General features: G+C 38.8%; 1 protein-coding gene and 1 long non-coding RNA gene across 18 annotated transcripts in view; one reads left to right on the top strand and one right to left on the bottom strand.

The window, feature by feature from the left end:
• LOC106033922 (uncharacterized) overlaps nt 1–8,550 on the bottom strand; it is a 291,778-nt gene extending 283,228 nt beyond the window's left edge. For all 3 annotated transcript variants that reach the window (XR_010831804.1, XR_010831802.1, XR_010831803.1), the window contains exon 1: nt 8,291–8,550. This is a non-coding gene — a long non-coding RNA (uncharacterized lncRNA). The remainder of the gene's footprint in view (nt 1–8,290) is intronic.
• The window catches only part of PPFIBP2 (PPFIA binding protein 2), a 111,765-nt gene continuing 93,675 nt past the window's right edge, over nt 3,935–22,024 (top strand). For 2 of the 15 annotated variants that reach the window (XM_048070044.2, XM_048070040.2), the window contains exon 1: nt 3,935–4,147. In XM_048070044.2, coding sequence (XP_047926001.2) covers nt 4,011–4,147 — 137 coding nt within the window. In that variant the 5' untranslated portion in view covers nt 3,935–4,010. Of the gene's footprint in view, nt 4,148–8,657; nt 8,792–8,904; nt 9,027–9,315; nt 9,335–22,024 lie in introns of those variants that run through there. The other 13 variants (XM_048070043.2, XM_048070041.2, XM_048070042.2 and 10 more) reach the window with 12 other exon arrangements.

Here is a 22,024-nt window from a genome sequence, read left to right as displayed (position 1 = left end):
GCAAAATCTGATTTAAAGCCTTAGCTCTTCTCCACACGGACCCAAGAAATGCCAGGAGCCATCTACAATCAGATATTTCAATCTTAGAGGCAATCAGATCTGAACTATGTTTAGACCATGCATTACTGTGGAAAAAGTGTTATCTCCTTTAAAGATCTCAAAAAGTTTATTTCAGAAATCATTTTTAGCACAAGCAATTTTGCTGAACACTATGAATTTCTTGTTTTGACCGCCATTCTAGAAGCTAGTCATCACAACCAGCAGAGGAAAAAAATGCAGGATAAATGACAGCAATAAAGTTAATGTGTATAGCTCTAATTTTACAGGTTTACAGTTTAAGTTTCAGTAGACAAACTCAAAAAGCCTCCATACTAGCCCACATCTTTTTCTTCTCACGACGTTAGCATTATAAGAAAAAAATAGTGAATCAACATGCAAGGAGGTAACTGCATTCGTGATCAGTCCTATCAACAAAAATGTATTAAAGTTTCAAATAATAGATCAATCATTTCCCCGAAGAACTAATACCATCCTATAATAGATATTTTAATACATTTTTTCTTATGAAGCTTGTACTAAAAACAAAGTTGTTTTCTATTTCTAAAATCAATAGGTATAAAAGATGAACATTTGTTCTAAGCAATTTTAAGTTCATTGTCGATGGTATCATATACTTGTATGTCCCAACATATATAAGTCCACACACAGAAACAGGAAAAAAAACAAGGGCACAGAGCCATACAAGCATAAAACAATTTATCTACACCATAGCAGTTTTGCATGTGAAATCAGAACCACGAAATTTTGCATCCTACGCTTATTTCATAATCTGAAACAATGCACTTTCTTTTTTCTCAAAAAGAGACCTAGTCTTTTAAAACAAGAACATTTGAGTTTTCCCCATTGACAACCATCCAGCTACTCCTACAGCATAACCGTCCAGAGGCTTATCAGGCACAGCATAGCACTGAAATCCCAGGAGCACAGTTAAGTTGCAGTTGATTTTGCAAGCTACAATTTTAGTGACTCCCTCTAACAGAGCTGTAAGGCGAGGAAGGAGCTGCTTAACACATTATTCCAGCTAAAGCAAACCTTTTGGATACACAGTTATGCAAATTTAAAAATTGCTGCTACAATATCTGTCTGATGTTACTCACTAAATTAAACACTATGAGTATTATTATTCATTTAAAAAAAAAATCACATTTTAATTTCATCCTTGTTTTTGTCCGTGCTAAAAGAACTCCTATTTCCTCAAAAAACAGTCAAACAACAACATCAGGTGACTGACTGCCCAAGAAAAACAATAAGGAACGTTTGTAATTGAGATATGAATACTTTTTGAAAAGGAATGTGGTACCATCCATGGAAACAGAATCCCAGTACCTGACAGTACACAAGCAAGAAAAAGTAGAAGCTAAATTCCTATCCCTATTCATTCCATTGTTTTAGGGAAACAAATATTTCCTCTAGATATGTTTATACAAGTGTATTAAATAAAGTCAGCATTTTCAGGTTCTCCGTGAATGATGAACTAGGCTTTAGGCCTGAATGTTATAATTATGTTTGTTTTTTGATTATTTTTTTTTAAAGAGCCTAAAAAGTAAGCCTTTTCTGAAAATAACTGCTAAAAACGAGTATGTGACAAATCTTTACACCAAAAAAAAAAAAACACAAAAAAAAAAAAAAAAGAAATATTTCTCAGGTTGAATATGCAAGTCACAAACCAGATCTGGATGCAGAAAACTACCACCTTAAACAACAGTAACATCAAAAACGCAATCACTGACATACTAGCAAGTGACTGCGATAATTACAAGTGTGCAGTAAAGTCTAGTACCAAAATAAGAGCCAAGCACTTCTGCTAAAACAGATATCACAATCACAGTGAAGACAACTGACCATAATTATTTCCTGTTCAGAGAAGCACTTTTTGGAGAGAGAAACCTCTAACTAGTTATTACCATAATAAAACAAAGGAAGTTCACATTAAGCTACAAAAAAAGGAAATATTATGATATCACGCAATAACATGTGCGGCTTAACTGAACTTGAAAGTTGAAAATAAAGTTGAACTGCAAGCTACCTGAAAAGGCTTGCTAGCTGCCCAAATATCAAAATTAACAATACTTATGAAAAAAAAATTTCCCCCAATAAACTCTCCTTCTATTTGAACTAACAGAAACTATAGTAAAACACAGAACAAGCAGCTTCAACTTTTAAACAGAGTTGAGCTTATTCAGAGGCTTATACAGCTGCAATCAGTGTGAAATCACAACAGTATTCAGAGGTCATTTGCAATGAAACACAGGTTTCCTTGTAATCTACCAAAACTCATGCAGCTGTGGCATTGCAAGCAAGATAAAAACAATCCTCCTGAGAGGGCTCATGATGGTACCTAAATTGTTTCCCCACCAGCTCTAGTTTCAGTGTGGTATAAAGGTGTCTGGAGGCTGTGTAGCTTTTACTGCCAAATCCTAGTCTGAGCTCTAATCACGTGGATTAAAATATCCATGTCTTCTGTCAGAAAAGTATTTAAAAAAAAAAAAAAAAGGCATGATTCAAATAGAATGTGTGTAATTTTCTAACTGAAAACATACATGTAGATAGCTCATGGTAAAGGACTTAATTTGGATTTCTTTACCTCTAACCTTAGCATTTACAGTGTGACTTTAATATGAGGTAAGATCTATGTATCTGCAGAGACAGACAAGTATTCCAGACGTATACCTTGATTTGGGTGAAGGTAGTATGATAACTTGTTTTGGCCAAGCAGAAGAAAGGAAAATCTTTATGTAGCTGAGATTATTTACCAACCCCTAGTAATACTTCCCAATTTATATAAGATCTGCTATAAACTCAAATATTCATAATCTTACATTGACTTAGAATCTTGATAACTAGCTTTAAAGTTCATGGACAATATAAAGGAAGCCTAGCAAATGTGTTCGTAGTCATTTTTTTCTGCTGTGAGACACTCACTTTCCTATGCTAGTTAATTTTAAAATAAAAACATAGCAGGAGACACTTTTATTGTTATTTCTAAAATCTTGTGAAAGCATAGCGACCGGGAGGTAGGTGGACATCTTTCAATTAGGCATACTGCTCAAAGCCAGGACAGAGAAAAGATGCATTAGCAGTTTAGAACTGCTAAAAAACTACAGTCTTGGAGAGACAGAATATGTTTTTAGGTGCTAGGTCAAGTTTCAGAAAACCAAAAAGGTTATCTGTGAAGGTAGAGAAAGTAAGAAAGGGAACAGGCACGGGGAAGCGTCCAGAAGTCAGACTCCATGAAGAGTCAAGAAAGGTTCTTTGACAGGAAACCTTTATTGGGCAGAAACAGACTCCTTGCCCCCCAGGGAATCTGTAAAACTAGGAGCTCCTGTTCCGGGTGTCAGTCATGGCCAATTACTTATAATTTCCGAGCTATGCATGCTATGGCACACACATACAGGTTATCAACTCCTGGATCTGAGACAATCATTAGAGATTGGGTCCTGCTGCTTTTTTTGTAGGTGATGATTTGTTTGTGGGGTTGTTGGAGTTCTCTTGCAGTAGATCTTAGTGACTGCTTGCAGGCCAACCTTTAAAATAATTTTAAGATGTGTATAAGCCAAAGACTTTGTTATACCTGACTGATACATTGCCTGATCTTATATAAATCTCAATAGAAAGTATCATTTATCTTCTCTGTGAAGTCACATTTTAGCAAACACCAAAAAACACTGACAAAAGAAAGCTGAACAGTAAACCAAGAGCTCTGGCATGTGACTTGAGTTACTGCATCTCAGCTGAGTCACGCAGGGTAAGTGACCTTGCCTGCCCTTGCAAACATAGAGGTCAGATGAAAGCGGTTTAAGCTAATCTTTACTGCCTGAGAGTTGCGACAAGTTAAGTCACACACCATGGTTCGCTTCTGCAGCTAAGCAAACAGTATTTTGTTATATCAGACTTAGAGAATTGTAAACAAAATATGCTGGAGCTGTCTGAGGCTTTTCTCTGTAACAAAGATGACTTCTTGCATCTGTATGTATGATTATAAGAAAAAAAGCTGTGCATTAACAACTGTTAAAGACAGAAATGATCAAGAGCATTATCTGGAGAAACAGAGGAGAGAGAACCTTGCCTTGCAGCTCAAAACTTGCAGGTAAGACAAACTTGGAATTTTCCTGCTGTTATGGTTTCTCCTATTTTTGAAGCTAGTGGATTAAAAAAAATAAAAGCTCAGAAAAATTGCACCTTACTTGACTCAAATCTAAATGCTGGCTAGAAACTTTTGCCAGAAGGTAGCAGAACAATGGATACATTTTTAACAAAGAAACAGTTTAATAATGTCTTATATAATTAAAATACTTTCTAGCATGTATTTTTTCTACCATTTCTTAACACAGAGCATTTCAAACAAATTTAGATAAACACGAAATCCCACAGTGCTCAGAGTTAAGTCTAACTGAAACAAGCTTCATGGCTCATAATTACCTCAGTATAGAAAATAGAGTAACAGCTTATATGGTGGAGTATTCTCTATCCATAAGCAGGCAGTAACTTAGAGTAAAAGCTCTATTTTGCAAGCTGCATTAAGAAGGTCTCTCCATGATGGTTACAGCAAACTTGGATGCAGATGTTATAAACAGCTGTCTGTCTGGAACGGCTGCACCTGCCCTCCAATAGTTGGTTGTTTTTTGGGTTTGTTTTTCATTTACTGTGGTAGACTTGCCAACCTACAACCCACCCCACCCCACCCCCCCCCCCCCCCAAAAAAAAGGCGAAATGCCTCAACATAGGGACCTACTAGTATATATCTGGGAGCCGAGAAAGTTATTTCCAAACACTTTCGAAATCACTCGTACTTGTTTTAGAAGCTGAACGCTAGATGGAGCTACGTTCTTGTGGCACCACTGGCTAAACTCAGCTAGTTAACGCTTTCTGACATAATCCCAACTAATTAAATGCTAGCAGCCAGGTCAATAGCTTCTTTACAAGTGTTTAAAAACGCTGAACAAAAGTAACAGTACATTTCTGAAAGAGTTTTTAAGAGCTCCATTTGTCCATTAAAGACTTCTGAAATTTAAACAAAAGACTGGAAAACAAATCAGCTAAATAAGTATAGTATTCTCTAGGAAAAGTGTCTATATGTTAAGGAATAAAAATAAGTATATTTCATCTGACCTGGTGAGAGAGAGAGAGATCTGAATGAAGACTTTTATATTGTATATACTGCTATGGTAGCCTTGGTACTCTAAAGTGAGAGAGAAAAAAATAGTACATTTAGATTTAGTATCAAGTACCTCTACTTGTCCAGATTACAAGAAAATTTCAAGTGTAATTTTATGTAGAAACAAAATATGTTTAAATAAACTCTCATCTGGAATATTTCCCTGTTACTCCACCAAATAATGACAGGAAAAGTGAAAAAAAAAATCAAATCTTGTCCATTAAAAAAGAACGTATGTTTAAAAAAAAGTTTTAAAGGGTAGGAGAAGGCTTTCTACCTAAGGACAGGATATTGGTAATTTCTGGCAACAAATTTCCCTTGAAGATAAGGCAGGGTAAGTTTTCTAACGAAACATAAGGGATTAGCTGTATGGAGTCAATGGGGAAGCATTCTCTATGCCATGATTACCAGTCTACAGTTTATTTAACCAAATTTACAAGAAAGGAAACCTCAGAGTGTTTAAATGGCTTGTTTGTTCATAAACAAGTGATTACACAGCGCTTGCAGCTTTCAGTCCTGCATCGTGTTATTTGTACGTTATGTTTTAATGCTGATGTTTCATATAACGTAGTTTATGAATGAGGACGGTGATTTGGGGAAAGAAGTGAAATTACACTGGGTAACCTTTACTGTAGACTCCTTGGACAAAAGCTCAATAAAGGAGGACATGAGATCTCACTCATCTCTTGAGAGAATTCCTGGGTAAGTTGCTTATAAAAAAATAGAATTGTTGGGACTGGATTTTAACTACAGTAGATGAAGCTAATTTACTCTTCTTAATAAACAGTGTAATTAAAGCTTTATAAAAACTTTTCAGCAAATATAATGGCAATTTGGATCATAGTGCATGGTAGTTATATCTTACTGAGATAAACCATTTGAGCAACATCTAGGAGCTCACAGATAACTACACCGATTTCAGATATGGAAGAAATGAAAACGGTCAGTAAAGCAGCATCCAGCAGTGCTCTCTTTTGGGGTTCCTAACTTGTTTTTTCTTAGGCCTTTTCTGAGGATGATTCTGTTCTCCCTGAATAAGCTTCATTGTTGTATATGAGAGGCCAAGACTTAACACAATGCTAGCTTTGTGACAGTAATGTGTCTGCACTAGTGCAGAAAAGAAACCACTCTTATTGACGGGGGACTTCTGGAATGGTAATTAGCCAAGAGGCCAGGACAGCTGAGGGAGTGCTTCTGAAACATGCTACACTGAGACATGGAATAACCCACTTCAGTGAAAATGACATTAAATATGATTTAGGATAGACAAGATCAACAAGATAAAGTTAGCCCAAAATACAGCAATACTGCAGAAGTATCAGCACCATATCCATCAAACACAAACAGAACACTAAAATGATTACATGTGAATATCGCAGCAGTAGCAGGACACTGGTTTGCCTTCTGTGCTTGCCCTGTGCTGCTCAAACTCTCTTGCTTCTGCCCTTCACTGCTTACAAAGGGAGTGGCAGTGATTGCACAACCTCTCTGTTCCAGGTCCTTCCCCTTCACGGCACCAGGGCAAGGCCACGCTCACCTTCCCATGCGCTGGCTGGCAGCACTTTTCCCAACAAAACACTGGAGTACAGCATGTGCCAGCAGGGGCTTGATAATTACAGGCGTGAACAAGAGAAGAGGTAACAACACTACGTGGCCATAAAGGGGTAAATGAGGTTCCAGCTGCTTTCTTTCATCATATGGAAAGTCACCCAGACATGTCCTAGACCATCAGCAAGGATGGCTGGGGAAAAGAATGAGAAACCAGGTTGGTGTTGAAAAAGTTTCTCAGCTTTGCCCAGGTGGTTCCAAATTCCACTGACCCTTTCCCAAACAGCTTAACACTGCAACCAACAGTGCTATAGTAATACTTTTTCATATCATTATGAAGGATACAAGTGTTATCAACCATTATAATTTTGACCATTCCTCCACATGACCTATTTAAGACTACCTCAGAGGTGAGAGGTAGACAAGAGAAATTTGAAAGCAAGCCAAATGAATACACAGCCTCTGGATTCTTGCCAATTTTAATTATTCTTTAGCATGTTCAGAGATGTTCAAAGGCATTCTACTTCCCATTTTCTCTCTTCCCCACCTTGGGCATGTTCGCTCTGTCACTGAGGTCCAATTCTTTATTTGGAATATCTGGTATGTGATTCATAGTCTTGATCTTGTGCAGAAGTTTAAGAGAAAACTAAAATCATACACAACTCTTCACAAGGTCAGAGCGTATTGGTAACAGGAAAGAAAATACCTTAATGCTTCAACATTTACAAATACAGGGCAAGCTTACACTAGCCAAAAGAGAATTCTAAAATTTAGCATAATCATTATATATAATTACACTTAAAAATCATGCATATTAAATAAGCTTAGCCTATTTAGATGGAAGTCAGCAACATCACAGAGGTAAGAGCAAACTGTGGTGGTTGAAATACAACTGCTCCACAAACAGTCAAAGGTGTGCGTTTTAATTACATTGCTTGTGTTACAAGTACTCGAAACTCTTTATCTCTCTTTCTGCTAAATGTTTACTGTTGTTTAGTCAACTCCCTGCAAAACTGACATAATCAGAAGTACTCAGCAGACGCATGCTGTGAAAGAGCTGTGTCAGTATCACATGTGGGATAAAAACAAGGCAACACAAAACTTTGCTGGACTTTGGGCGCTTCACTGATCCAAAGTGACCAGTAAACCCTCAATGAGCAAAATGTATGGAACTCTTCATGTTACTGGAAGGAGCCTGGAAGCTCTACAGACAGAAGACCCCTACCTTTTGATTGTGAGTCTGTTCTGTGTGTTGCTTCCTTAGATGCTTTCTGTACTAGAGATTTTTGCAATCATAAACGTAGCATTAGAGAACCTTTTTAGAAGTAGACTCAAAAGAAATATGACTTAAAACACTATATCAGTATAAACGGTCTGTGCTATTTTACTGATAAAGCATTTCTGATATTAAACCTAAGCATTAAAATACCTGATTTTTATATTTGTGGAGAGAGAGCATTGGTTTTCTCAGTTAATATCGTAAGGCTTTTGTTAACCTAGAAGCCCTTGAGATGTAAGGATACGCACCACGGAGATGCCTGGTGGAGCGGTTTAGAGCTCTGAACTTCCACACAACTATTATATCTCGAGGAATTCGAGGAAGAAATCAAACTCGGCAAGCCGGGGCGCGGGGACAGGTCGCTCGCAGCGAGGCTCACGGCGGGGCCGGTGACACCCGGCTTCAGCGGCGAGCTGAGGGGAAGGCTGCAGGCGGGGGCAGCCCCCCCAGGGCACGGCGCTGAGGGGAACCGGGGCACGCACCTGCCGCCCGGCTCCTCGCCGCCTCAGCGCCCTCCTCCTTCCCCCCCCCTTCCCGCCCGCCGGGCCCGTCACGTGGGGGCGGCCGCCGCCGCTCCCGGCCCCGCAGCCGGCGCCGAGGGGGGGCCGTCCGCGCCGCGTCCCTCGCGCCCGTGAGGCGAGCGCCACCGGCCCCCCAACGGGCAGCCGCCGTGTGGCGCACCTGGTGCCGCCGAGGGGCGCAGCCTGCCGCGGGGGGCACCCAGCCCGGCCGCCGCCGCCGTGGTGCAGGTCGGTCCCCGCGGGGGTGGCGGCGGGGCGCCGGGCGGGGGGGGGCGGCTGCTGGGGGCACCGCGGCTGGGTTGTAGAGGGGACCCGCCGCGAACGCCTCTTGCTTCTCCTCGGACGTGTGTTTGCTAACGCTGTTAGGACGCCGCGCTCTTGAGAAGGGTTTTAAATAGACGCGGCTCCCGTAGGGTAGATGTTTTATCCTCGCAAAGTTCTGAAACTTGAGCTCCGCTAGCAGGTAAATAAATGAAGCGTGTTATCGACAGGGCGGTTGACTGGGGAGCTGCTGGCAGCAGTGACACCCAGGTGCAGCCGAGGTCTCCCCCTCTCGCCCCGGCCTTTAATTGGAAAAAGTAAATGAGGAAAGCGGTATGTTCGTGGGGCAGACGAGGCGGTGACAGGTTGTCGGGGAAGGAGCGGCCGGGAGGTGAAGGCGGTTGTTCTGTGCTCTTCTACCAGCGCAGCGAGGAAGGCGGTAAGAGCGTGAGGAGATGCCAACTGCTGCCCAGCTTCGTGCCTCAGCACTCGTGTTTTCGTGCTACTACGGTAAAAATATCCCCCCTTAGCATCTGTGGGAATGATAAGCGGTTGTGTGTTTCCGTGCCTGATCATTTGTTCAGTTTCGTGGGGGACGACGTAAGATGTCGAAGTACTAGTTTGGTCGCATCTGACTGTATGTGGGTGAGGTGTAATATGTGCCTTTGAAGATTTGCATGCACATTTCCGTGGTCATAAATGTCTTCTCCAACATAATTATTTTAACTGCAGGGGTTTGGCAGGTTAGGGAATAGTGAGGGGCACATCTCTGTGTGACTCCTGTTTTTTTAAACAGGAAGTAGCGCTGTGTGAACAGGTGCACATAGCACGAGGGGCTTCGTTCTGAAGCTTGCGTGGAAATGTGGAAAGAGTACATGGGGAAGTGAAGAAGGCTGGATCTCGGCTTTCCAAACGTACCTATTTACTTTGCTTGTGTTCCTGACTTTGATTTGGCTCTGCTGTACTAACATCCTTGTATCTCCCTAATGGAGAAACGCTTGGAGAAGAACTTGTCATACCAGACGAGGGAAAGGACGAATTGCGATAAGCCTGAACAAGCATGGCTTGTTTTTAAGTGATATGGATTTACCCTCCGTTTGCTGATATTCCCAGTTTGAAGCGATGGGAAGGGCCTCTTGAACCTGAAGGAAACCCAGTGTAAGTGAGTAGAAAAAGAGCTCAGAGGAACCTTAGGGTTGTCTTCTGGACAAGTATGGTTTGTTGCCAGAATAGGAGGGAGAGAGAAATGATGTCAAGTCCCCAGAAATGGGACTTAAGCTGAGGGATAGCTCAAGACTAATCTTGGCACTGACAGCTGATGTTTATGTCTGCTGTTGACATACATGATACGCCTGTAACTGTTTCACGTTAACAATAGCCTCACTTCTTAAAACTTAAATGCTTTATTTATCCATGCCAGGTAGTAATCAAGAGGCGTGGCAAAATAGCATTTTATCTATCATACATCTGGGACTCTGCCCTATGGGAAACATCAAATTAAAAGGAGGGGGCAGAAACTGGTTAATCTCCTGTCTGGCTGAAGCATGGTTGGAATTGGGCTGGGAGCATTGTTCCCTGGTTCCTAGCTCCCTTGCCGCTTTTATCTTCTGTCTCAGGAAGTTGAGGAGTTAAAGGAATGGTGGCAGAGGACACTGTTGGTACCATCTTATTTCAGTCCAGCTACGCCAGCCATATCATATGCTAGAAACAAGGAGGGCAAGAAGGAGGTAGAGAAGGAATGAGCAGAGCTTTCTGGGTTCTTGAATCAGTTCTTCTCCCTGTCCAGTATGTGTTGAAGGAGAAACTGACGCAGGGCAAAAGAGTGGTCTCTGCCTCCTTTATGTCCTTTCCTCTATCATGTTTCTGTTGCACTGAAGTCTCTCTTACTTTAGACCATCAGTGCAGGCTGCAAGGCAACATAATGTGACTTTATGTGGCACAGGGTGTTTGAATGGGTGATGGGAAGAGAACAGATGGAGAAGAGTAAGTGAAGACCTTAAGAACCACCTTTTCTGAACACTTAGTTAGGGTCAGCAACAAGGGGGAAAGCAGAGGATATGGTGCTGTGAGTACAAAAGAGAGGAAAATGAAAAAGAACTAAATATGGCCCTCCTTTTTTTTTTTTTTTCTCCTGTGCAGCTCTGCTTCTAGCCTTCATTTACCTAACTTGTTTCCAGTTTTCCCTCTCTCTTTAACAAAACAAAAACAAAACAAAACAACAGAATCTAAAGCACTCATCCCTAGACATACCTCTCACTCTTACTAGACTATTCAGAGACAGGCCAGAAACTTAGTTCACTTTCTCCACAGCTAGGGTGCAAAAGTGTTTTAAATTGCCTTTTAGCTCAAACAAGTGAGGGCCTTGACCTGGTAAGGTTAGCAAAAGTATAGGCTCACATAGGTAATGCAGAGCCTCAGTGGGCTCTTGCTTTACATGTTTGTAATATAATTCAGAGGATTTATTGTATATCAAAGTAGAGAAATGATGCATAAGGAAATGCATTTTGTAATAATGATCACTCAGTATAGATCCAAACATTATCATTCAATGTGCTATGCCAAGCACGGCTTTTCTGCATTTTCCAGAAATATTGATAGTGTAGAAATGGTAGTGCAGCAAAACATGACACCATTTAAGGCAGTAGATGAGAAACCTTCAAAAAGCATATTTCTGTTAGGGAGGTTGTATTGTTCTAATCTGTAGAGGTGTTTGTCATTTATATTTGCCACCTCATCCTCAGAGTTCAGTGAATTCAACTTCTTAAGTTATAATCTCCAAATTCTCATAAGCTACTGAATAAAGTTTAGGCAGCAATGGCTGGCCTTGGAGTCACACTTGATCAGTTACCAGAGTTCAGTAGATGGGTGTGAAATCATTTAGCACGGGTAACTTGATCCCTTGAAAATTGTCAAGTTTAAGCCACGATCCAATTCTCTAAATTTTCTCCAGTTTGCTGTTGTATTTTCTGTGCTATCAACTCACCATTACTTTGAAGAGCTGAAGAAACTGGGACTCGCACCCCACCTACTCCTCAGGACAGTTTGTTCTTTAACACTGTCTGAGCACCAGCTTTGAGATGGATTTGATAAACTGTGATGGCTTGAGTTCCTTCCTGCCACCCCTTTGTACAGCACAGTATTTTCTGGTTCTTTTGGTTTTAAATGCATGCACATTAGCCAACAAACTAAAGCTACTTTCTGCAGCTAAGTGCCTGTGCCTGTATGTTTTAGCAGGATGTTTTTATTGCAAGTCTCTTGTGGCCTTGTAACATTACAGTTACCTGTTTTGTTTCCCTGCCTCTCCAGGTGCTTATTTGCTATAAACCCCAAGTGCTATTTCCCAATAGTACTTTTCTCTTATTTGGCAATTCATTGATGTGGAGAACAAAGAATTTAAATTACGAAGATAATTTCTTTCTGAAAGAAACATAAAAAGTTAATCTTAATGGCACAGTTGCCCGTGTAGGTCAATTTGTGTATTTTGTTTATACCGTGAGTCTGCCAAGTTACAGTGCAGTGTTTTAAAGGACTGTATGCATGACCTGGATTTTAAACTCCACTTTGATCACCTGTAAAGCAAGATTGTTATGAATATTTTGTAGTTCACTAGTATTTCTGGAAGACCTGTGACCCCAAGATGCTGAGTATTTTCATACTGATCAAAGAGAAAAAATACTCCCGTAGGTATCTGCACATGCATAAGACAGTCCTGACACATGGTTTTCCTATTTAGCTTCCTGAATTTATCAAAAAATAAGATAATTTCCATTTTTAGGATGCATCTTTCAGCATAATCTTTGAGAGAGTGCTATTCTTATCTCTGATGGAGAATTAATCCATTTCTATGGACCCAGTGCTCTCCCACTCTGAAATTTTTCTTAGCTTTCTTGCTGGAAGTGTGAGTCAGTTTATCTACTAAATAGGTCCCTAAATGTACTGATCCTAGATTAGTTTCCTGCCTTTATAGTTGTAATGTAATGTATCCTAAAAGAAATCAATTAGGAAAGGGTTTCCAAATTAGTTCTTTACCAGATGATCAGCAAGCTAATGGGGAGCCATTCGTGCTTTCCTCAAGTCTCTGTTTGTGATATATAAAATATATTCTTACTTTATATTTATTTTATATCCATATAAAAATATATGTTCATCTGTTTAGCTGGATTATCCAGGTAAAACCTCAAGTAACTAAAGATCAAAGTTGAGGATTGAATACAGGGGAAAATAGAGTCCTTCCTGGTTTAGAGAGAAGAAAAGATATGAAACCCAATGGTAACCAGGTAGTATGTGGCAGGTGTCATGCCCGGAATGGCAAACGATAGATCTGACTTTCAGAAAGGTACAATGACAGGGTGTGAACTGCTGATTGTATGAGAGCTCTTTTGCATATCACCAAAGGACATGGTGCTAAGTTGATGATGGTTTCCCGAAGCAGATGTGAATTTGAAGAAACCAAATCAGCAGGCCTGGTTTTCTTTCAGCAAAGTCTAACATTAGGCTTGAGGGGTGAAATGAATTGGAGGACTCAAATTTAAAATATGTCGAATGGCAAGAGGAAGATGAGTCCAAAGCCTTGTTTGGTTACGTGTAGTTGCTTATCAAATGCTGAATGTGAGTCTTGTTTTCTTCAGAGCAACAATGTGAGATGTATGAATATTCAGAGAATGATTCACTTGCTGGCCATGTCTTCATACTCTAAAATCAACAGATTGTATGCCAGTTAATTACTAAAGATAAATCTAAGCTGCTGAATTCTAATCTGGATTTCACGCGCTGACAGTATGGCAAATGAAGTTTTACTTCATCCCCTTCTGAAAACAAACCTGATTGTTTTCCAAGTTCAGAGGTGATTTAGCTGGGGATGCCTTCTTGTTTATGACTGTACTGTTCATACAAAAAGATTTTTTTTTCCTGTTTGCACTATTTACTACCCAAAGTTTATTTCAGAAGTCATAGTTTCACAAGGGAAAATATTTGTTGAAGTGTCCCTTTAACATAGTTAATTATATTTTTATTCCACTACATGCAATGCAGTTGGTAGCATCTGTTTTAATAATGCATAATCAGAACGTCTTAATTTAATGACATTACAGTAAAATTTGTGAATGTGTTTCTGTGTTGATAAACTAAGGCATGTAATATGGTCAGGTCCCAAACTTGATGTTTCAGTATTCTGATGTTTCACTACATGGGCTGGGGGAATCTCTACCAAAGACCTTATCGAGGTAAATCCAACTTCCTAAATAGATAGGAAACCATCATAAACCATCCTGGGAAACGATGTTCATGCATTTCACAGGGATGTATTCACTGTGCCTAGTATTAGGCAGGTGATGTATTACATCATTCTTGCTTAAGACTTCTCCATCTTTTTCTTAAAATGTATTATCCCTTTGCAGTTCATAATTAAATTTCTTTTAAATCATCTTTGTATGATACTTGGAGTGCCCTGGTGGCACTCCAGCTAATGTTAACCTGTATACTATTAAAAGTAAGCTCTTGGCAGTTGAAGTAGGTGATCCTCAGAGATGCCTTCCGACTTCAATTATTCTGTGACTCAGTTATTCTGTGATAACACTCCCACATGCTTCATAAAACTGTTCTCATTAGGTATAAGTGCAGGTCTTCACAATGCAGCTAACCTTCAGCTTTTACCTGAAATTTCATGTTAAGTCTGTTCCTTTCTTTCATGCAGAAAACATCTTTATTTCAAGTTTTTATGTCCAACCTGAAGTATGAAACCGGGCTGTGGCTTATTTCTGATTGTAGCCTCTCTATATGCTTTGCAGTGAGGGTATAAATGAAAAACCACATAAGCATGAGTCATTTTCCAGTGTTCTTACCAGCACTGCCTAAACAGTTTCACTGGCAGATTTATGGTCACTCAGATCAGCAGAAAAAAATGGTCAGATCCTGAGATGTGTTCAGGGCATGTATTAACAATTGCAGAAGCAGTGAGATTGTAGGAAATGTGGAAGGAGCTTTAACCCATGTACTCAGACAAGGACCCCGGCTGCCCTTGTTAACTCCACGTTAAATGTACTTGCTATATACACACACACACATGTGCACATGTAACCCTAGCTGGGTTTATACATTTATAACATTCAAATATTTTGTAAGTATATATGTGTAAGCACAATGTTTGTTTTAAGTTCTTTTGTAGTACAGATAGCTATAATAATTGTCTCAAGAAGGGAAGAAGAACAAATATTAAATATTTGGAGCAACTTATATGGACCGGAAACACAGTCTGGCTGCAAAATGTCAATGAAAGAAAGATACGTGTTAATTGCATCTGAAAAAAATATCCAAATGAGTTGAGCGAATAGTTTTCTTTTCCTGAAAATAGTCTTACTTCTTTTTCTAACGAAAAGCATATATATGCAATGTATATTAGTGTTAGTGCAGATTATAGTAAACCTGAAAATGTCAATCATAAATGTTACAAGTGATCAGTTAAATGGTTTGAAATGATACGTATTGTCTCTTGGATTGAAATGTTCTTCAATGTGGGAAGCTGAGAGTATCCGAAGGAATAATTTTACCTGAAACCGAAAAGAGCAACTTATGGCCTGATCTGGCAAACTTCAGTTGTGCAAAAGGAAAATCACAGTAGAATCTTTTGTTACTAGAAGAAAGGAGAGCTGTTATAACAAGCTTTTGTGCAAGAAGATCTGTTCTGGCCTGCTCTGCAGAACATCTTGTAGTATGTCGTGAAAAATACTTAGTAGTCCGCAGTCATTACTCACCAATGCTTTGTCCAGTGCCTACCGCATTTCAAAACAGTTGTAGATCAGGAGAAGGAGTAGAAGACTGTTGCAAGAAATGTGGTCTGACTCTGTTTTGCTTTGATTGTATTCTTCATTTTAACTAGGAAATTTGTTAGCATCTTCAGTTTAGTGAGTAGATTGTGAAGCCTAGCTGATTCTCGCTTCACGAACTTATTTATAAAAGGACAGACTGTGGAAGAGGGTAGAGAGGTGTGTGTTAATGTTCAGAACAAATGATTTTGTGCAAGAGGGAAATTTGTGCACTAGAATGAATTTGGTTTGGATTCACCAGTCACTTTTGATTTAATCAAAGGTTCTGGTTACCTAAGGACTAAATGAGAATAATGGGACTAGCAGCTGCTCGCTTCCTTTGAAACTCAGGTTAGGGTACTCAAAAAGAGAGCTTCCAAATTAGTAGAGACTGATAAAACTGACATGCTAGGTAGGCTTCATTTTAAAGTGAGTGTCTTTTATTTGCTTTTCCTAAATGAAGTAAACGAAACTGTTCCTGTCATGGAGCATATCTGTCCCTTATTAGTGTCTCTTATCTATAACAGCTAGTAGAGAAGAAATAATTTCCTCGTGACAGAGCAGTAGTTTGGTGTTTCTTAACATGACCACATGTGGACTCTCTTTTTCTTTTTTTTTTTTCCCCTCATACCCCAGAATAAAAGTGACTTGAATATTTACACTTGGAGTCTTTGAAGACCGCTGAAACAGCGTGGACTATATCTCTTTTACATGTAAAAGCAAATCAAATTTTACTTACAGATTTAATACAAAAATATAAAGTTGTCATGATTACTGATACAGCAGCAGACTTAGGTCCAATTTCTGCACAATGAAATAAAGTGTGTCTGAAGAAACAGAACTCTTACTAAGTCATCCTTCTACTTCAGAAGAGAAAGGGAAATCAATTTCACCCAACGGTAATTTTTAATAATTCAATCTTTTTTCTATTGTTTTTTTCATTACGATTTTTATGCACTGTCACTTGATAGAATCACAAAATGGCTTGGGTTGGAGGGGACCTTAAAACTCACCCAATTCCAGCCCCCTGCCACGGGCAGGGACACCTTCCACCAGACCAGATTGCCCAGGGCCCCATCCAACCTGGCCTTAAACACCTCCGGGGATGGGGCATCCACAGCTTTTTTTGGCAACCTATGCCAGGGCCTCACCACCCTCTGAGTAAAGAATTTCCTCCTAACATCTAGGGCATCATAGGGCATATCATCATCCCTTCTCATTTAGTTTAAAACCTTTCCCCCTTGTCCTATCATTATCTGCCTGAGTAAAAAGTTGTTCTCCATCTTTTTTTATAAGCCCCCTTTAAGTATTCACTTGGCCACAGATGCAAGAAACATCTGAGGAATTTTTCATAAAGACAAATCAGCTAGTAGCTGTTAGGGATTAAAGGCCTTTGCAAGCTGACTAGTCTGAAATCTTTTAATGTTGTGGTTGTTTTAATAAACAGATCCCTATAAACGTATTGTTATCAAACACGATTCAGTTATCACCTCAAGAAACTCCACGGGTTTATTCACAATAGGACCAAATATGAGTAATAAGCCTTTCAAACAGTTCTAAAGAATTGCTCAGAGTCTTAAGTAGTCTGTTTCTGAAGGGAAACAGGATATGTAAAAGCCTGACATGAAGTATCCCCTCAGGTGTCATTGCTGCTTGGGACTATGCTTTAGGACTTCTGGCCTTGCTACAGTGACACTCAAATCCTTTAAAGTAAGAAAATAGTTCTGTTTCGTTTGTCTTCTATGTCATTACAAATGTTTTATTTCAGAGACAGTAAAATTTGACTAACTTTATAACAACGTGTTGCTTTGGGTACTGTTGTACTCTAGCATTTGCCTTAACAATTGCAATTTTTCTGTTTATTCCAACCATATGAAAGAATTCTTGTTTGGAATGGAAATAACACAGTAGCACAAATTTTAGGCTACAGTTTTATTTACTTTAGCAAATACTTTTTGGTTATTGTTCACATTTAAGGAATTAATTAAAACATTTATATCTGAAAATTAATCTGGATAAATCCTATGTGTGTTCATTATAATGGTTGAATTCCTATTTTTTTCATGCCGTAGGAATAATAGAAATTCAGTGTGAAAGGAGAACAAAAGGGATCTTATATATATCTCATGGATGAATCATTATGCTGACAGTATCCTGAACTTTGAATATAAATATGTGTATTAAAGAAGGGAAGAATACTACATTCATAAATGGTTCTGTTTCTAGGTCCAGCTATTGCATTCCATTTGTGTTGAGAAAGGCATTTTTTGATTTGCAACACTTCCAAAAGCTTTATGAATGAAGTGTCTTAGCAAGCCTGTAAGACAAAATTACTAAACTAGAATATGTTAGCTTTGAAGATTGATACATTGAACCAATTTTTACTGAGTCTCTTTCTGAAAATAAAATATATACTTTTTAAGTTTAAAAAAAAAATTATAAGCATTCCTATGCGTAGATCTGTAGCTATACATTTTCTTACTTTTTTGTTTAGTCCTACATATCTTGCATATTTTTATAAGGAAGAATTTAAACTGATTTCACCTACCTTTGATAACATGATTTGACATGGAAACACGTTCATTTTACATTTGTGTGGAACTGAGGGAGGAATAAATGCCTTGAAATGCTTCCTGGATGCAGCACGATGGGCTTCATCACTGGTAAGAACTTGAGAATGCCTGGCATGATTGATAATAAAAAGTGCTATATATAACGGTGGACTTCCAGATTCTCCTTCATATCCTGTTCCATCGGATGTATCTATTTTGTGGAAGCAGCAGGCTGGGCACTTCAGAACTCTGTTGTAAGCTATAAAAAGATGACACCAAGTACTGAAAACTGGATATGCGGTTACCTGGAGCTTACTTGTTTCAGCTGTGGTGACAGAGCCGAACAGTAACAGCTTGCGTAGATGAAAGTGAAATAGAAAAGCTGGGCACTTGCGTGGGTTTTCAGTGTTGTGATACTGCTAAGATCCTTTCCTAGCTAAACATACTTTCCAGTAAGCAAACGCAGCTTCTCCATAGAACAGGTCATTGAGGAGACCTACATAGCTGGTCAGGTGTTCATTATGGGCTGCTGCCTGGTTTCAGGGGTTGCTTAAACTGTCTCTAGTGATCTTGGTATTTCTGTTTCTTCTAGAGTCTGCTGAGTAAACAGGAATAAAGGATGTCACTTTTTTCTTGCCACCTTTAATAATGTTTCTTCAGCTGGGAGGTATTACAATTTTCTCTGACCTATTTGAAGCTTAAAAATATTGCATATTGCTTTGAGATGTCAAGTTACTGATTTATCTGTCATGCAATATTGCTTCACTCTAGAATGCTTTCTCTCATAATTAGAAAATTATGTTAATACATTAAGTATGGAAAATCAATATGACAGGGGAATATATTATTCTCATTTAGAAATCAGTTGTGGCATAATGTCTCATACAGCTACTTACTTACCCACTGGCCAGTTCTGCAAGAATTAAGGCGTCCCGTATTCAGAGTAGAGGAAGAATAAAATAAACAACGTGTGTCATTGTAGATCAGGATTTAACTTGCCATGAAGAGTTTTTTTGCTTCTTGGTTATACTTATTCTTTAGTCAGAGAGAGGAAGAACTTGAAGGCAACTTTTTCCTTTTCATTAATCAATGTGTTCATTAATCTTCAGGAAAGAACTGATATTAAAAAGTTCTCTTTGTAAGCACAAAATTGACACAGCTGTAGAATTTGTAATTTCAATGATGTGCTGAGTAATGTGGGATATGGTCCTTTTCATAGTGACCCATTTGTTGTTCCTAGTTTGAATGTTTTTAATCCAAGCAGAATCACTTATATTGTTTGCTGGTTCTAGCAGAAGTATGGTTTTTTTCTTTCTTACTTTGTTTCCCACAGTCACTTTCCTCAAAATAGCTACTGAATCTTAAATTTACACAGTACTTGATACTGTTCAGTTCCTGTTAGTGTGAATTCAGCATGTTTGTGTTCACAGATGCAGGGTGGGTCATGTTAAACCACCCAAATTGCTGCACAAAATGTTTCATAGAGCATAATAATGCTGATATAAAATTAAATTTTACAAAATCAAAAAGCTGTCTCTTTAGTACTCGTTTTAAAGCTTTATGTCTAGAGCTGACTTTAGACTTGACAGAAGTTTTTGTTTTCACATTGATTAAGCTGAGGAAAAATCAGAACAGAGCTTTGTAACCTGAGTAACCCAAGGGTAGATCTTTTCATTTTGAGAAATATTCAGAAGTTGAGTTGTATCTGTGTTGGACATGTTGTCTATGTTTCTCTGTGTGGTCTAGCCTGAATCTGAGCTTTTTGTCTAAAAAATAAATTAAATTGAATTAAAAAAAAAAACAACTTTGGATGAAATTTCTTTCTTTTGATTGCAGGAAATGAACTTTCCAGCATGTTAACCCTCCTGTTTGTTCTGTTTTTTCCATAACACAAGGGAATCTCACATCTTGTATATCTCACTGTCCACTGGCCTCGTCTACCAGTCCTCTCCTACTTTAGTGTCTGTCCATTTTAAGGAATGCTTAGCACTCTCCATTCTTTTAATGCTTCAAAGTGAGGTTATTTCTGTAAAGATTCATTGCTCATACTCAATTGCAAGGTATGGATTTATTTTCTTCTGCGGAGAGACTTGCTAGATAATGACTCTTCAACTAAGCATGTTGTATGAGAGGAAGTGGAAGAGGACTGGGAAGAGACTAGGAGATAGTGGCATGAAAAAGTGAGCGGTGATTAACCACTTTTTTATACTGTACGAGCATTCACTGAAAAAATATTCAAAAAGGATGCAAAAAGAAATCAGATAAATTCACAGAGGATGGGGTCCTTCAACATCTATGAAATGTGATGGTTCCTACGTAGTCTGTGATTCAGCAACTCTCATGTTTGCTGGTTATTGGGAAAGGTAGAGCAGGAGGCTGATGACTCTGCACCTCTGTTGCCCGGAACATCTTTTGGGACAGAGCACTGGGCCAGGCCGGCTTTTAGTCTGAGCCAGCACGGCTGTCCTTACAGTGTTGTAGTGTTCCAAAAATACACAACCATTCTCTGCCTCTGACTCATATGATTTTGATGGATACCTGTCTTGATTACAGTACAAACAATAATAAATACAAGTTTAAGCAGTAGGATCAAGGACTGTACAGGTCCAGATGGCTGAGGAGTGTTTGGTCTTTGTTGGCAAAGCAGCTGATTTTTAGAATGATTGTCAGAGCACATCATGGAAATGGACAGTGTGGGCTGATTTGAAAATCAAGCCTCCTTACAGTTTTTTGAGATACCAGATCTTCTGGCCCTGCTTTAGCACTAGCCTTGAACAAAACGTTTTCAGACTAATGTTCCAAATGGCACCTACGTCAGTTACAGTTACAGTAAAGTTAATGCAAAATCTCTGTTTCACGGTGCTCTTACTTCTGTAGCCCCAGTGAGATTTATGAACATGCATTTAATTGATTAATAAAATCAGTTGTTGTTGAGAATGGTTGTTCTGTTGAGTTGGTTCCATAAGAGCCTAGTGGGCAAGAATTTCCATTTACAAAATGTAGTGAAATGCAGGAAGGCAAACAAAACTTGAACACTAGCATCAGAGCTAGGCTGAGAAGCCTCTGCTCTAGGGAAATTTGAAAAGGCCTGAGAAATATTATGAGCCATAAAAATGTTCCAGATTCTCAAGGTTTAAGGGTTTGTGTTTTTGTGTTTTTTGTTGTTGTTTTTGTGTTGTTTTGTTTGGTTATTTTTTTTTGGGGGGGGGGGGAGTGTTTGTTTTTTTGTTTGTTTGTTGTTTTTTTCCAGCAGCATAGTTTATTTGAAATTTTAGGATTTTTGTATTTTGAACCTTTTTGTTAATCACCTATACCTAATCTCTCTCAGTTTCTGTCAAGAAACTGATTATTATGTGATTCACTGATTATTGTGTGTTTCACTCTAAGGAAAAGAGTTTTAATGCATGAATTGTCTACTTTTCTTGCAATTTCTCACCTTTTGATATACTAGAGCATGACTTTACTTGTACTGAATCATTCACTGTATCATTCTCAGCTTAAGGTTTCCAAGTCTTGCACGCTTTACTGGTTTTGTTTCTTTTTTGGGGGGTGTAAAATAGGGGGGTTCCCAGAGATGGGGTCTGGAGTTAAATAACTTACACAAGACTTAATTGAAATATTGACCTTCATGGAAGGAAATTGGAAGCTGTGACCTTGAGACCAGTGAATACATGAGTGCAGAAGGGAAAGAAAAAAAAAATATACTTTAAATGTCGGAATTTGGGGTGTCTGATTTATTTATTTATTTTTAATTGCAGCATTTTATAACTAAATGTGGACTGCAGTACCAAGTCTGACTTTTGCATGCCATTCATCTCTGCATTTATTTTAAGACAAGAAAAGTTCAT

The sequence above is a fragment of the Anser cygnoides genome, chromosome 5 (genome assembly GCF_040182565.1).
Source record: "Anser cygnoides isolate HZ-2024a breed goose chromosome 5, Taihu_goose_T2T_genome, whole genome shotgun sequence".
NCBI lineage: Eukaryota > Metazoa > Chordata > Aves > Anseriformes > Anatidae > Anser > Anser cygnoides.
This window is presented reverse-complemented; position numbering and strand designations above follow the sequence as displayed.